This window comes from Schistocerca piceifrons, chromosome 1 (assembly GCF_021461385.2).
Source record: "Schistocerca piceifrons isolate TAMUIC-IGC-003096 chromosome 1, iqSchPice1.1, whole genome shotgun sequence".
Classification (NCBI taxonomy): Eukaryota; Metazoa; Arthropoda; class Insecta; order Orthoptera; family Acrididae; genus Schistocerca; species Schistocerca piceifrons.
In genome coordinates, this window is record NC_060138.1 from 839,262,961 (window position 1) to 839,279,318 (window position 16,358).

Consider the following 16,358-nt stretch of genomic DNA (forward strand, 5'->3'; position numbering starts at 1 on the left):
CAACAGAATATTTATGTTGGTGGCGAATCGTCATCCGTTTTATGACCAATAGTACTCCTCTCTGCTCGAAGCGACTTCAATATGGCCAGTGCTGGATCCCAAGCTGTACTAAGCTGAAAGCCCGTGTCTCTGTTTACAAGATTCGTCGAGCTACGTATTTCCACTGCTTCCTTAATAACACTGTCCCAGTGCGAACTCGTCGATGCGAGAATTTTTGTAAGATGATAATTCATAGAATGGCCTGTCCTGAGACAATGCTCGGCCACTGCAGACTTTTCTGGTTGCCTCAGACGAGTGTAGCGTCGGTGTTCAGTGCGACAAGTTTGTCCGATGTACGACATGTCACAGCTACAAGGAATCTCGTAAACACCGCGTCTTCTTAGGCCAAGGCTGTCCTTAGATGAGCCCAAGAGAGCTCTGAGTTTTGCCGGCGGACGAAAGACACATTTAACTTTATGCCTCTTCAATAATCTTCCTGTTTTTGAAGAGACACCGCCGATGTATGGCAAGATGACCATTCCCCTTTGTTCTTCGCCTTCTTCCACTTCCTGATGTTGGGTAATCCGCTTCGGTTGTAAGGCACGGCGAATCTCCCGTTCGGAGTATCCATTTTGTTGGAAAGTGGCACGTTCTGTTGACAACGGGAGGATAATCAAGGCGCCTACGTGGACGCGCACTTTTGCTTGCGGATTCCGACAGAGGCCGCTGGGGCGGCCGATGACAGCGCAGAGCAGCGGCAGCAACCTCCGCGCGTGCGCCGAAGTCTTTGGTTCTTCACCCTGTAGGTGGCGTTGCTGCCCTTCCAGCTATCGGTTCATATCGTCGCTATTGGCCATCGAATTTGGCGCCTCCACTGATGCGCACTTCCTACCCAAGACTGGCATAAATAGGTAGCTCTGTTCTTGCCTTAGCAGTGTGTTTGTCGCACCTGAAGATGTCGGCCAGTTGCGCTGACGAAATTTTGTGGAGTTTTCACTACGACATCCGACGTCTCGCCCGAGAACCATATATACAACGTGTCCGTTGGGAAAGCCTCAAGCAACACATGTTCAAATGTGTGCAGGTTGCAGTGGCTATGCAGAGATGAAGAGGCTCGCACAGGGCAGAGTAGCGCGGAGAGCCCCATCAATTCAGTGTCCGGACAACAGTGGTGGGAAGATCAGTAGAGGTGCCTGGCACTGACCCCTGCTAGGGAAGTAGAAGGGCACGCAGTCGCAGAGCGCGGCGATGCTGCTGATGCGGCAGTTCATGAGGCAGTCGCTGTAGGAGTAGTAGCCGGCGAAGAGGTCGGCCAGCTCGCTCTGGAAGAGGCAGCCGCGCCGCTGCTGGCTGTAGCCGCGCACGCTCTCCGTGCTCCACGTGCTGGTGGCGCCCAGCCGCAGGAACACCTCGCTGCCCGGCGGCACCAGCTTCTCCGTCAGGCTGCCGCTCGGCGTGTCCGGGTAGTCGCGCGGGTTGAACACCAGCACCTGCGCACGATGCGGCCGCCTCGCCTGCACCACTCTGTCCAAAACCCACTTCACACGATACACGTAAAATGTCCGGAAAAGTGGTGCTCCAGCTTCATGTGTGCCCTTAGTTCAGTGAGAGGAATATTATGCTTACGAAGCTGAAATAAATCAATACAGTGGTGTTCAAATCTTACGGACGAGACGTGTCACAGACAAGTAACATAGCTTCATGAAGCTTGGATCAGGCATAGAAAAAGCTACTAAAGTTTGTACAGAAGGTAACTGAAACAAATACGCAGTGAGGCGAACAGAAGTAACACTTTTATTCAAAGACAATAATTACAATGAAGTCATCGCGATTTATGATGCTCCCCTATACAATTAGACATTACAAACGGCGAGACGTGGATTTTCTTAGTATGTGTGATCACCACAGACGGTAACGCATGCTCTGCAACGTGTTCCCATGTTGGCGACAAGGTTGCTATGTTCTTCTTCTGGCAGGGCGTTCCCCTCCTCGACCAGTGCAGTCGGTAAGTGCTGGACGGTCGTTGGAGAATGTGGACGTGCTGGACTACGTCCTCCCATCGCATTCCACACGTGCTCGGTGGACTTAATTACAATTATATATTAATACCTTCAGTTGCTGATGGGCGTTGATATACATCAAAGGGGACAGGTGAAAATGTGTGCCCCAACCGAGACTCGAACCCGGGATCTCCTGCTTATATGGCAGACGCTCTATCCATCTGAGCCACCGAGAGCACAGAGGACAGTGCGACTGCAGGGACTATCTCGCGCATGCCTCCCGCGAGACCCACATTCTCACCTTATATGTCCACACACTACATTCATAGTGTCCCTACCCAACACACTCATTACTCGTGGAAAACATTGTTACCAAGTCTCGTAAGAGTTCGGGTAATAGAACAGACACCATATCCATATAAGTATATAGTTCTGGCAATACCGGCCATGACCTTGTCCTCTTGTGCGGATGCACACATAGTACCCGAACTCTTACGGGACTTGGTAAGAATGTCTTCCACGAGTAATGAGTCTTTTGCCGGCCGAAGTGGCCGTGCGGTTAAAGGCGCTGCAGTCTGGAACCGCAAGACCGCTACGGTCGCAGCTTCGAATCCTGCCTCGGGCATGGATGTTTGTGATGTCCTTAGGTTAGTTAGGTTTAACTAGTTCGAAGTTCTAGGGGACTAATGACCTCAGCAGTTGAGTCCCATAGTGCTCAGAGCCATTTGAACCATTTGAATGAGTCTGTTGGGTAGGAAAACTATGAATGTAGTGTGCGGACATATAAGGTGAGAATGTGGGTCTCACGGGAGGCGTGTGCGACATAGTCCCTGAAGTCGCACTATCCTCCTTGCCCTCGCTGGCTCAGATGGATAGAGCGTCTGCCATGTAAGCAGGAGATCCGAGGTTCGAGTCCCGGTCGAGGCACACATTCTCAGCTGTCCCTGTTGATATATATCAACGCCCGTCAGCAGCTGAAGCTATTAATGTATAATTTTAATTTCGTTCTAGACGGCTGCAAGTCATCAATGGTGTCTTTTCTTTCAGACATATCCATATAAGTATATATCAGTGGACTTAACTTGGGGGAACTGACAGACCATATTCGCTCGTGCGAAGAGCTTGCACAGTTCGATGTGGTCGGTTGTTGTCATCCATAAATATGACGACCACGACCGAATGCATCCACCAAAAAAAGCTCATCCGTAAGGATGCATTAAATGTTCCCCTGTCTCGTCATCTGACGTTACATCCAGCATTTTCGTTTTGGAGGTCTAGGTGTTACGCTGTGAGGAGGCGTAACGTTGCGTGGGTGTGGCTGACCGCCAATTCTTTGAACACTGTACACTCACCGGTCATCGTTATTCTGAAACTGTACTGCTTCCCCACGTTCGTCTTTTCAGGGGTGCATTCAGCCCTGACTTCATTTTTGTGGGTGACAATGCACGACCGCGTCGAACTGCGCGGGTGGAGGAGGGCTCAGAACGAGAGAATATTCGGTGAATCGATTGGCCTGCCCGTTCCTCATACTAAATGCCATAGAACACGTGCGGTTTGCGTAGGGGAGACGTACTAGAGCATGCCCACATGCTCCAGCGATCATCTAGCACTTGTCAATCGTGTTGGTGGAGGAATGGAACGCCCTACCACAAGAACTCCATACCAAGCTTGTGGCCAGCATCGGAGTACGTTGCAGAGCATGCACAATCAACCGTGGTGCTCACATACGCTGTTAACATCCACGTCCTGTGTTTTCCAATGCCCAGGGAACAATCATAAATCACGGTGAGTTCAGAGTAATTATTGTTCGTGAATAAGTAATTTCTATTCGTCTCATTCCGTATTTCTTCAAGTTACCTTCTGTACTGTACTGTGGCAGTTCTTTCTATGTGTAGCCCAAGTTTTAAAAAAATGGTTCAAATGGCTCTGAGCACTATGGGATTTAACATCTGGGGTCATCAGTCCCCTAGAACTTCGAACCACTTAAACCTAACTAGCCTAATCACATCACACACATCCATGCCCGAGGCAGGATTCGAACCTACGACCGTAGCGGTCATGCGGTTCCATACTGACGCGCCTAGAATCGCTCGGCCACAGCGGCCGGCTAGCCTAAGTTTCATCGAGCTTATTATTTGGCAGCGACGCATCACACGAGAGTTACTCTTGTCTTTAGACTTTGCACGCCAGTGTAAATATTTCTACACACATTGTAAACTACAGTGCTCCGCCACATTTTTCTGTTTGCATGTCAAGGCTCTGTAGCTGCGTAGTCAGCATGGCGGACTGCGAAGAGGATCAGTGAATTCCCAGTACTTTCTTAATGGGAGTTCTGGATCGTTGTTCATTCTGCCTCGTGTGGTAAATGAGGAGCTACTTACATGAGAAGTAGCGGCTCCAAGGTCTGCAAATGTTCAAATGTGTGTGAATTTCTGAGGAACCAAACTGCTTAGGTCATCGGTACCTAGACTTACACACTACTTAAACTAACTTATGCTAAGAACAACATGAAAAGAGGACTCGAACCTCCGACGGGATGGGCCGCACGGACAGTGACATGGCGCCTCTAACCGCGCGGCCAATTTTTGCAGAGCCGACAACGGCCGGGAGTGCGATATGCTGACCCCATCCCCCTCCATATCGCATCAAATTAACTCCATTGGCTAAGGATGACATGGCGGTTGATCCGTCCAGCATGACCAGTTTTCAGCTAGAACGACTGAGGAATAGCTCATGTGAAGGCTAATCTCAGGAACTACTGTAGGTATTTTGATAAGTTTTCACTAATACATAGACTGATTCACGAGGGAAAGTGTATGTATATAATTTATTATCACTATACCAGACAAGGCGTCTGGCCGTAGGTACTTAGCGCAACCCATTCGAAGCCAGGTTAGGTCGCTAGAAGGTAATAATTGACTCTTCTGTGAACTTGGTTGGCCACTGTGAGGCGTAGCGCCTTCGCATCGCTCCTGTCACTTGTTAGGACGATATCGTTATAGGCATGAGTCATCGACAGATGTCACAAGCTGACATGGACCTGAGTTACAGAGCTGCACGTAGTTGTACTAGTAGGCGGCAGAGGTCAGCAGTTGATGGACAGTGCTAGCAGTCGTAGTCAAAACAATGTTGTAAAGTTATGTTTGATTAATATTTAATGTATTTACATAATTATAATTGTTTATATGTGTAGTAATTAGCAGTGTGAGTGTTGTATGAGTGAATAAGAACAGAAGTAAATGAAAATTGTTTAGTTTATTCACGAAGTACCAGTTAAACTATACAGGGGATTTACTATAATTAAATATGCAGTCAGTTTATGTTACTAATAAATCGTGAGTAGAACACAAATTAGTCGGTAATTTCAGAAGGAGTAATTTTATATTTGATATTTTTCTAAATTTATTTATTTAGCAATTGCCATAGAAAGAAATGTTTTACTATGATTGGTCATTGAAGTAAAGCGCGGGTTAGCGCGGGATAATACTACAACCTGATTTGCTGTTTGTGATATCAGCCAATCAGAAAAATGCAGGCTCGCGCCAATATATGCTGGGAACAAAGCCTTTGGTGTGATCTAGGGGGGTCGGGGCTGATGGTTCAATCTCATTGAAAGCAGCTCCGACGGAAGTACCGTAAAATCGCGGAGAAATGCTAATTACGAGTTCGCGAAGTAGTACAAAGTGTATTTAAGTGAACGGTATAGTGGAAATCGTGTAGAATATCGGACGGAATATCAAAATTATTGCTTTTGACTTTTAGTTAAAACCACATGACGTGTTGTGCGATCTAAGACTGGAACAGGTATTACGGGTAGAGCAGAGTGCACAACATTTGTGCCAGCAATTTCATAACTAAACGATCGGGTGAACCCCATTAACTTCGGTAACGGGTGTATATACCATAAACTGGCTACGTTTGTGATTATGGTGTGCGTGTGAACTTAACATTGTGTTGCCACTTAGTACGGACTTGGCAGTATTAACTGTGATCTTTATCGTAAAAATACACCTGAAAATTTACATTGCCAAGTTAAAACTTTTATTTCAGTAGCTGGCCACATCCCATTTACCGGATAACTCTATGTATGTTGCGGCCTGCAATAGACAGTAGTGGTCTAGTATTTTCTACTACAGCTTTTAGCTAGACAAATGAACATTGCTGGACACTGGCAGGGCGGTAAAAAGTAACGTGCCGCGCCGCACATGGTGCATCGGCCGGGAAACTATAAAGCTGTAGGAACCGAATTCGTGATCAAGAGGAACGGTCAATAAGCAACTTTGCAACAGTGACTGTAGGTGCGAGTGAGATATATCTGTGAAGACGAACATACGTTTTGAGATGCAAGGAGGAGAGAACCTGTGGAATGGAGGTTTTATAGCGAACTGGATGCTACGGGACTGAAGGCGCAGCGTAGAATTGGTCCGCTGAGCAACAGATGGCACAGTAAGCGGACAGCAAGGCGCAGCAGCTTCCATCGCAGTGGCAGTGCGTGGGGGCCCTGAATCTGGTACACCGCGGGGAGAAAGGCAGATTGCTGTTTTCAACACGCTGCGACGACGTCGGACGAAGAAATATAAGCTAAGTTTATATGGTGTATTATTTGCATGTGTAAACAGACTTGCTAGTATGGATGGGAATGGTAATTCTGTGGTTGTGAGAGACGGCAATGTAAGTCAGTTTGATGTGAGTGCTAGTCAGGCAAGTACTCCTGAACAAAAGCAAGTACGGGATACCGTTAATATGGAGGTATTAAGTAATGATGTGCCTCAGGTATCTCCAGTTGTAAAGATGGAAGTGGAACATAATGTTCCGACCTATTCTGGTATCGGTGACAGTTTAAATCTTGACGATAGTCAGTTGAATGATTTCAGTATTAATAGTTTGTTTGATGTCAGTAGTGTTAATGTGAGTGAGGAGGCTGACAGAACAGATACCAAATTTGGCATTATGCCTGTACAATTAGCTGAACAAAAAATTGTACAAGAGGAAAACAAACCAGTAAATTTACAAGATATGTTTGCAGCTTTAATGACGAATATGAATCAAAATTTCAGTAATATTAATCAGAATTTCACTGAGGTAAAACAAAATTTTAGGAAGTTAGATCAGAAAGTTGAAAAACAGTCTGGTAGTATTATCAAGCTAGCTAATGACCTGAAACAGTTTAAGACTGAAATTAATGAGAAAATAGAACAGGCTGTTGAGCTTAAAAAGATGTGGAGGACAGATTTGCAGGTGTTTGATACTCACGTAAATAAGAGAATTTCAGATGCAGAAAGTAGGTGTGAAAAGTCTTCAGAAAATGTAAAAAGTGAATTAACAGAGCTGGTTAGGAAGGTTGCTATTGGAAGCAAACAGAAAATAGATCAGATAAGAAAAGAAGTAGGTCAAGTCAAGTCAAATCTGACATCAGTAGAATCTATGTGTCAATCTGCACATGGAAATTTAAATAGAAAAATTGAATCTGTGAATGAAAATTGTTTGGAGAACGAGTGAATGCGGTTGTGAGTGGTGTAGAAGAAATTACTAACAAAACTGAACAAATAACCCTTAAATCAAATGAGCATGACAGTAGACTAAACAAAGTGGAACGTAATATCAGATTGGGTGCTAACGGTGTGAACAGTGGTATGGTGACGGAAACTGCTGAAGTGTCTTATATTACAAACAGACAGTTTCTTCGTTTTGCTCCAGCTGGAAATGTTCATCCGAAAGAGTTTTAGAACGACTTTGAAAATGTTTTGCCTAGTTTGTGGAGTGACCGACAGAAGATTGGTTTCGTAACATTGAAGTTTTTGGGTGAGGCTAGGATATGGGGAACGACTGCAACGGAACAATATGAGACGTTAGAGCAGTTTAAAGAAGCGTTTTTCAAAGAATATTGGTGCAAGCAAAAGCAAATAGAATTGCAAAACAGCTTCTGGGCTGGGGAAAAGTTCAATCCCAAGAAAGAGAATATAAAAAGATTTGCTTTAAGATGGGTGACTAATTTGTCATATTTGACGAACAAATTAGAGCCTGAGCAAATAATTATGGGGTTAGATGGAAAGCTGCCTCTAAGCTGGAGAAATAAAATAGGTGCTGCTCCTAGGAACAATGTTGATAAGTTTATTAGCTATTTGGAAAGGGTGGAGAAGCTTATGCAGGAAGAGGAGCAGACAAATCGTAGTTTTAGGCCTCAGAATACAGTTGAGAGAGGTCAGAATGTTAATGTAAACAGAATGGGTGTGTCACATAATAGCCGAGGAGGGAGAGGAAAGGGTTGGCGCTATGCTCCAGTTCCAAGGACAATTGATAATAATCAGGGGCATGCTTACAGATCGCGATCGCCAATTCACAATGACAATGATTTTCAGGAGAGAGATCAGGTGGGGGTGCGAGGCAGAAATGAAGCAGAATCACAGGGCACGGGAAACTAGATCCCGTTTGTGAAGGGGGTGGCATTTGCAGAACGGGTAGCAGTAATTTGAATCCGCTGGCCACATCTTTTGTATACAATAAGAATAAAGTGACTGAAGTCCACATTATTGACAATGATACAATTGAAAGTAGTACAGCGAAGGATGATAGAATAGGCATGCTACAAGGTGGCTATGTAGATGGGAGCAGCCAAAAGGAGCACTGTGCTGCAGGTTGTTTGGTGGGAAAAGATGTTGAGAGTGATGTAAAATCTAGCAGTGAGGGAGAAGTGTACAGTAGAGCGAATGAGGAATCTTGCCAGGGAGAAGGAGGAGACACGAATATACAGGGATTGCAGGAGCTAGATGAGAAGTGGGTAGAAGAATTATTGATGTCAGTAAATAGGGACTTAGAGGAAGCTATGAAAGCATTTCATGCCGGTGATGACCAGAATGGGGGTCATCCGAGTAAAAATAATGTAGAAGGAGAAGATGAGGTAGAAGAATTAGTGAAGAAACTAATTACTGTAGAAAAGGGAGCTGCAGATTTGCAGAAGTGTTTTAATCTATCCATAGTGGATAGGCTAAAGAATGTAGGAAGGGAGAGTAGTGAAAGCAATCCTGTAGATATTTGTATAATCTCTGGGCACAAGGAAGGTTTCGAAAGGCGTAAAATTGTACACGACTTGCTTGAGGAGGATGCAGTCACTGTTAAGGAAGAAAAGAAAGTTCGACCAGTAATCAATCTGTTATTGCAAGGGGAAGAAGTACAGTGCCTAGCTGATAGTGGCAGTGATTTGTGTGCTGTTAGTCAGCAATGGTTAGATGCTTTGCCTAATAAGAGAGCTAGTAATTATGCCTGTCATGGGAATCCAGATAATTGTAGCCACAGGAAAATTGAAGAAACATGTAAAGTATGAAGTGATGTTGCCTATCAGTATAAATCGTAACCAGTTGTATCATAACTTTCTAGTTATTGAGGGCTTAAATATAGATATGTTAGTGGGAATTGATTTCTTAATGAAGTACAGTGGGAGGCTGGACTTTGAAAATGACAGTAAAAACCTGGAAGTGAGTGGGAAAAACATTATAGTGCCTTTCTCTAAGAAAAGAAAGCTTTCAAAGAGGGAAGGTGAGCAGATTCCGATTAGATACTGTAGGAAGAGAACAGATCTGGAAGGGTATAACGAATATGGGGAGGAAGTGGAGGTAGATCCTGATGAAATGCTCTTAGTAGAGAATAAAATAGAGGAAAAAGTTAAAGATATTCAAGGTTTAGACGAAACTCAAAAAGGGGAGCTGAAAGATGTTTTACTCAAACATAAAAAAGTTTTCTCCGATCAGCCAGGCTTGGTAAGAGACTATGAGTGTTAACTTGAATGTTAAAGAAGGTGCACAATTTTTTAAGAAACCAATACCAATTGCAGAAAAACATAAAGAAGCTGTGAGGGATTTAATACAGAGCATGCTTAAATGGGGAATAATAGAGAAAGCAGTAAGTGTATTTAACAATCCATTAGTTGTAGTGATCAAGAAGGATAAGTCAGTAAGGTTGGTACTAGATGCGAGAACTTTAAATAAGGTGGTTTTACCGGAAAGTGACCGACTCGAAAACATTGACGAACTGCTGCAAAAATTTAAGGGAGCTAAATTCTTTACATCAATGGACGTAACTTGTGGTTACTGCAACTTGCCTCTGGCTAAAGAATCATGGAAGTACACGGCATTCTTGTTTGAAGGTTGGTGTTATCAGTACAGAGTCGTTCCTTTCGGATTAAATATAAGTGTTTGTGCTTTTGTTAGAGAATGTCACAGGTTTTAGGTGATGAGCTGCTTAGAAAAATTATATTATATGTTGATGATGTGATTTCCACATTTACTTGGGATGAACATTGCATGCTGGTAGACAAGGTTTTAGAGGCTATTGAAAAAGGGGGAATGAAATTGAAGTTGAGCAAGACAGAATTTGTGAAGAAAGAGTTGAAATTTTTAGGACATATTATTAGTGGGGAAGGAATACTTCCAGATCCTGGAAAATGGAAGCAATTAGGGAATATAAGGCCCCTACTGATAGAAGAGATTTGAAGGGTATGTACGGATTATTTGGATTTTATCGTCGTTTTGTGCCAGGTCAACAGTTTAATACTCCATGTTTAAGGAACCTTTTAAAGAAAAATGTACCGTACAAATGGGCAGCTGAGCGCCAGTCAGCATTCGAAGAACTGAAAGCAGCGTTATGTAATAGTCAAGTACTACACCACCCAGACTTTACAAAACCGTTTTGTTTAGTAGCGGATGCATGTCGGTATGAATTGCTGTTGAGTTATTTGAAGTGGATACAGAGGGAGAAGAGGAAATTCACAAGACTATAGCGTTTGCAAGTAGGTCCTTACAGAAGTCTGAGAAAAATGATTGCATTTCAGAACAAGAAGCTTTTGCTATTGTTTTCGGTTTGCATAAGTTTCAACAGTATTTGTTGTGACACAAAGTGACTGTACATAGCGATCACAGGGCTTTGACTTACTTACAGACTTGTAAACTTAATCACCAGAGACTAACCCTGTGGGCAATGTATGTACAGCAATTTGGCATAGAAATTAGATATATAAAAGGATATGAAAATGTGGTAGCAGATGCATTATCTAGAAGTGTGGAGAATGAGGAAGAAAGTGAAAGTCCAATGTTGAATAAGACAGGGGTATGTAATTTTGCAGTTATGATGAAAATAGATGAGGAAGGACAGTTGAAAAAGATTTGTAAAAATTTACGAAGGGAGCAGAATCAAGATGACAATATAAAGTTGGTAAAGAGTTATTTGGGTGATCCTGCACACCCTAAAGTAGCGGAATACTACCAAATACATAAGGGCATTCTGTTTAGGAGAAGGAAGAATACCGACAGTCAGTGGAAATTTTGTTTTCCTGGGCAGCATGTAGACCTACTTACTGGCTATTTGAGGGACGTGGGGGCAAAAAAGGCCGCAGTGCTGAATATTAATTTTTTTTTCCACTCATTCAATTTCAAGTTCAGCTACAGTGCCAGAATTTGTTTCTCAATGGAGATATACAGGCAGTGCCTCCTCCTGACATTTCATATTTATACCTTTTTTAAATTATAAATTTCAGGCCGTTGCGCCTTAGTTTTATGGTTGTTTAAATGTCAAGTCAACCCAGTTGTGCAACCCTGTAACGTTCTTACCAAACGTCATGGAAAATTGTATTTCACTTATTTGCGCCCGTTACTGCCTCCTAAGCTGTGCCCTTTTTTAAAATTTACACAGTTTGTGGTTTACATGATAATACTTTGTCGTAATTTGTAATTAATAGTTTCCGTTTTTATAGGATTGTCTATAAAGTGTTACAATTTGATAAAAGGTCCTGTTTCATTTTATACATGTTGCTGGTATCGATAATAGACCTTTTTTCGGATTTCCTTCAGTGAAATCATTTTTCACCAATATAAATGTTCTTTGTTTCATATACGAATGTTTCAATGATAGCGTTTTATGTTACCCCTGTCTACTCCTCAGATTCCTAATTAGTTTCGGTTATCATGCAAGTTAACTAAGGTGCCGCCTTCCGCCCTCTCTTCTTCCTGCCATTTGTGGCCACGATTCACGATGAAAAAAAAAAAAAAAAACGGATGTGTTGGGGCCTTTTATGACACTACCTCTAGCTCGGAAAGCGATAGTGCCATTACGTCATCTCTGGAGACCTAGCACCGCTATTCTGAATCCAAATAATGCTGACTGTCACCTGTGCGTTCTGTCGCACAACGAACACAGACAGCTGTCTGCATATAGAAGGTGCGCTACATCAACAGGGAGTGCTAAAACGCCGTCACCACCGGATAACAACCTGGAAATGAATGTATGAAGATGGTATCTGTTCTTTCGGACATGTCCAGGAGAACAGATACCATCTTCATATAGTTAAGGCTAACCGGCCATTGACCTTCTTCTTCTGTGCGGATGCACACGCATTGCCCGAACTCTTACGGGACTCGGTAAGATTGTCTGCTGCAAGTAATGAGCGTTATGGGCAGGGGCACTACGAATGTAGTGTGTGGACATTAAGTTGGGAATGTGGGTCTCACGGGGAGCGTGCAAGGGAAAAATCCCTGCCGTCGCACTATCCTCTCTGCCCTCGGTGGTGCAGATGGATAGAGCTTCTGCCAGGTAAGCAGGAGATCCCGGTTTCGATTCCCGGTCGGGGCGCACATTTTCAGCTGTCCCCGTTGATGTACATCAACGCCTAGCTTAGGGCCTTGATTTAATTATCAGTTCATGGAAATGAATGCGTGGAAGTCATCTTAACTAGATGTTTATTGCTATAAACATATCCAATCTACAATTGCTTTTGGTGATTACACGCAAAAATCCTTATCACTCAAGATGCATAATATGTCAGCTATATGTTATTCATTTAAAACGGCGACACCATTGCAAGGGTGTCAATATTTGAGTTCTGTCCTTCACTAATTCCTCCCCTGAAGAATTAATTACGCCACAAAGGATAGTTGAGGGGAAGACACAGCATCGAGTGAGAAAAGTGTTAGATGTGCTGTACCCTACCAGTGAGCATTACTCAAACCTGATGTGGTCGCTGCACAGCTGCCTGCACCTCTCAGGGTCACAGCAACCAGCGCCTTTTCTATCCTTCCTCTGAGGTGAAGACAGGCCCACGCAGCCAGTGGTAGCGTTAGCCAGTCGGGAGTCCCCCACCAAGTCTGTGTTACTAATTTTTATATCAACTGACGGTTGAACGAGAGAAGTAAATCTCCGCAGATGACATGCTAGAACAAAACCAGTTGTCACCTATTTGCAATAAAGTTAAAGGCCCCTTTTAAAGTAAGGAGAACATCCACACTTACAGTGCCAGCCAGTGATTTGTCCACTTGCATTTAGACGGTTACCAGCAAACTTTTGGCGCCAAGGGAGAGCAGCCTCCGTCAACAGCCTTTGCTTCTGACTGTGTGGGGTTCCGGAACCTTGTGGTCAGAAGCATTTACGACCCCACTGTCCCCTCTGAGGCCGGTTTTCACATGGCCACACAAGCGGCCGTGACGAGCTGTTGAAGGATCCGTGCCGGCCGCGGTGGTCTAGCGGTTCTGGCGCTGCAGTCCGGAACCGCGGGACTGCTACGGTCGCAGGTTCGAATCCTGCCTCGGGCATGGGTGTGTGTGATGTCCTTAGGTTAGTTAGGTTTAAGTAGTTCTAAGTTCTAGGGGACTTATGACCTAAGATGTTGAGTCCCATAGTGCTCAGAGCCATTTGAACCATTTGAAGGATCCGTCGTCTGAGAATACTCCCACAAAAGAATCCCAAGTAGCGTTTAACAAAACTTGAAAATTTGTCTACAGTGTGCCAACTTCCATTATAAATATTTGTTATCAAAAGTTCGCACATCTCGCGTTTTTGTGCAAAGTACCACCTGAACAGAACTCCCAATCTTAACAACAGAAAACACTATAACAACACTTTACTCATGTGGTCTCATATTTGAAAGAACAGACACCATTTTTCATCCTACAACCACGATGAACCAAGACACAAAGTATTTAAAGACATTAGCTGCCAGTGGGCATGATTTACATCAATTGGGAAAGTTGAAAATCTGTGCGAGACCAGGACTCGATCCAGGGTTTCCTGCTTACCAGGCAGATGCGCTGACCATTACGCCATCGTAAGTGCAGACTACCCCACCACGCCTCTCACCAGACCCATATTCTCAGCTTATCCTACACACTAATTACTTAGTGCCCCTTGCCCTTTATCCTCATTGTTCGCAGCATTTTGCTCATCCCTGTAATGTCTTTAAGTCCTCTGTCTTGATTCATAGTGGCTGCAGGATCTAAAATGGTGTCTGGTCTTTTTGACATGGCTGAAAGAACACACTAAAAGTATATTTTATAGCTAATGGTATAACATGTGGGCAGCCAAGCCAAACTTTGTCAATTTTGCACTGTTTTGCAGCTTGAAACAGTAAAAGGTTTTCTACGATGAAATATGTGATATTTGCAAATCAACTTAGTTTTTTTTAATATCTTCACAATTTTTGTTAGTTTTCAGTAACTTCTATTCCAAAATGTTTTTAGCTTGTAACTAGTTTTCCTTCCTGTTTGTTGTTATAAAGCACAGCAATAACGTTCAGATAATACTATGAAATACAGTACTGACAAGATTTTCTTGATTGCAACTCTTAAATTTAGATAGAATATTCTCTTTTACGTAACATGTGCTTGTAACTAAACTGAAGATGTTTAGAGTGCTACAGTGAGGGCGGTACACATCCCAGGATGCTGGAACATCATTAATCGGTGCGCTTGTGGAGTATGCTGAAAAAATAACACTTCCACTTTCTGCCACCATTTGAAATTGTGGCGCTGTAAGCAATGAGAATGTTCAACGTTTCGTGCATTGAAGTCAGTATGCTGTCTGTCGCTTCACAACACATATTGATTCATTCTCTAAAGTGACTTTTTGTGTAAAGGACTGAGACGGTTGAAGTTTTCTGTACGAAATGCAATTAGTGTTGAGGAGAAAGACCGTGCACCGCTGGTAAAGTTGTTTTACCGCAGGCCTGTTAGGTTTATAATGACATCTGCAATTTATAAGGATGCATTATGCAACACGTGGTGCCAGCTTTACAAGAACGCATCTGTGTGCACACCACTAGTTTCGTACAAGATGGGGCAACACGACATATCCCTCGCCAGGTGAAAGATGGTGTGAGAAACCTTCCGTTATGACCACATCATCTCTCGGCAAGTTCACGACGTGTAGCCTTCCCCCAACCTAAAACCGTGTGACTTCTGGTTGTGGCAATATCTTAAAGATCGTATTTATCAGGGATTTTTACGGAATTTTTCCTGATATGCATTGCTCTGATTACCCTGGATATTCTGATAGCAACAGTCGACCATGCTGTTGCGGATGCAGTATGTTGCTGGGTCTAGAGACGATATTGAACACATGTTGTAACTTATGACCATATCCTAATAAACGCGCCAGAACCACCGTTATGTGTTTGATCGTTCCTCCCCTTTTCCTGCACCAACATCACATTGATTGCTTACAGCGCCATTCTTTCACCTGGTGATAGCAAGTGGAACTATTATTTCTTTTAGCCTATTCCGCGAGCGCGTCGATTAATGAGTACCCCTACGAAGTTACAGCATCCTGCTATGTATACAGCCCCCACTGTAGCACTCCGAACACCGCCTGTTTAATTACAACCACCCGGTACACGATCATGTTGTACCTTGGAGCTCTTTACACTTTTGAAAATACCTTACTTTTGCGGAACAATTTTTTAATTCCAGAAAAGTACTGCAACACACAACAAGTAAATGCTACATTTCAAAATGGAATAATAAAATATATTAAACTTCTAATATTGGGGTGATTGGAGGCGGAAGTTTGAAACTGGTTTCGAGGTATAACATTCTCCACTACTAATTGGCCTGCCAATACCAAGTCAACGGCTGAAAGAGGGGAGAAGTTGAAACACTGTTTATGAAGCAGCGACGGGGTGGCAATAATACAGTAACGGAAACCACGCGGCTGAGTGTTTAGGAAACGTACAATTCGAACGTTTGCCGAATGCGTTCCATTACTTTATCGGCTGATCGCGCCCTCGTGCCGCACTTTTATGGTTACTGTCATAGGCAACTTCAGAAACTTAATTCGGAAGTTCAGTGTACTCGGCCATTTTTGAAGTAAACATCCATACATTTGGAATTGATAGGAGTGGCCAAACGTCAGGGCTGTTCATGACGCCCATAAAAACCGAGCACTAGTCAGAAGCATCCTTAGGCTGGAAATAAGCCATTCTGCGCAGTATCCTCTTTCCCAGGTGTGCTAGGGCAGTATCGATCGAAGGAGAGTTTCTGAGGACGCTAAGAAAAATTCCATCGTAAGGCACTCGTCCATTCTCAAAGCTTGGTCCGAAATACAGTTTTAACTTGTCAGAAAATT

The 16,358-nt window shown here is 43.6% G+C and overlaps 1 protein-coding gene across 1 annotated transcript in view; it reads right to left on the reverse strand.

The window, feature by feature from the left end:
- The window catches only part of LOC124775542 (sodium channel protein Nach-like), a 117,632-nt gene that overhangs the window by 39,116 nt on the left and 62,158 nt on the right, over nucleotides 1-16,358 (reverse strand). The window contains 1 exon segment of the mRNA XM_047250375.1: nucleotides 1,184-1,469. Coding sequence (XP_047106331.1) covers nucleotides 1,184-1,469 — 286 coding nt within the window.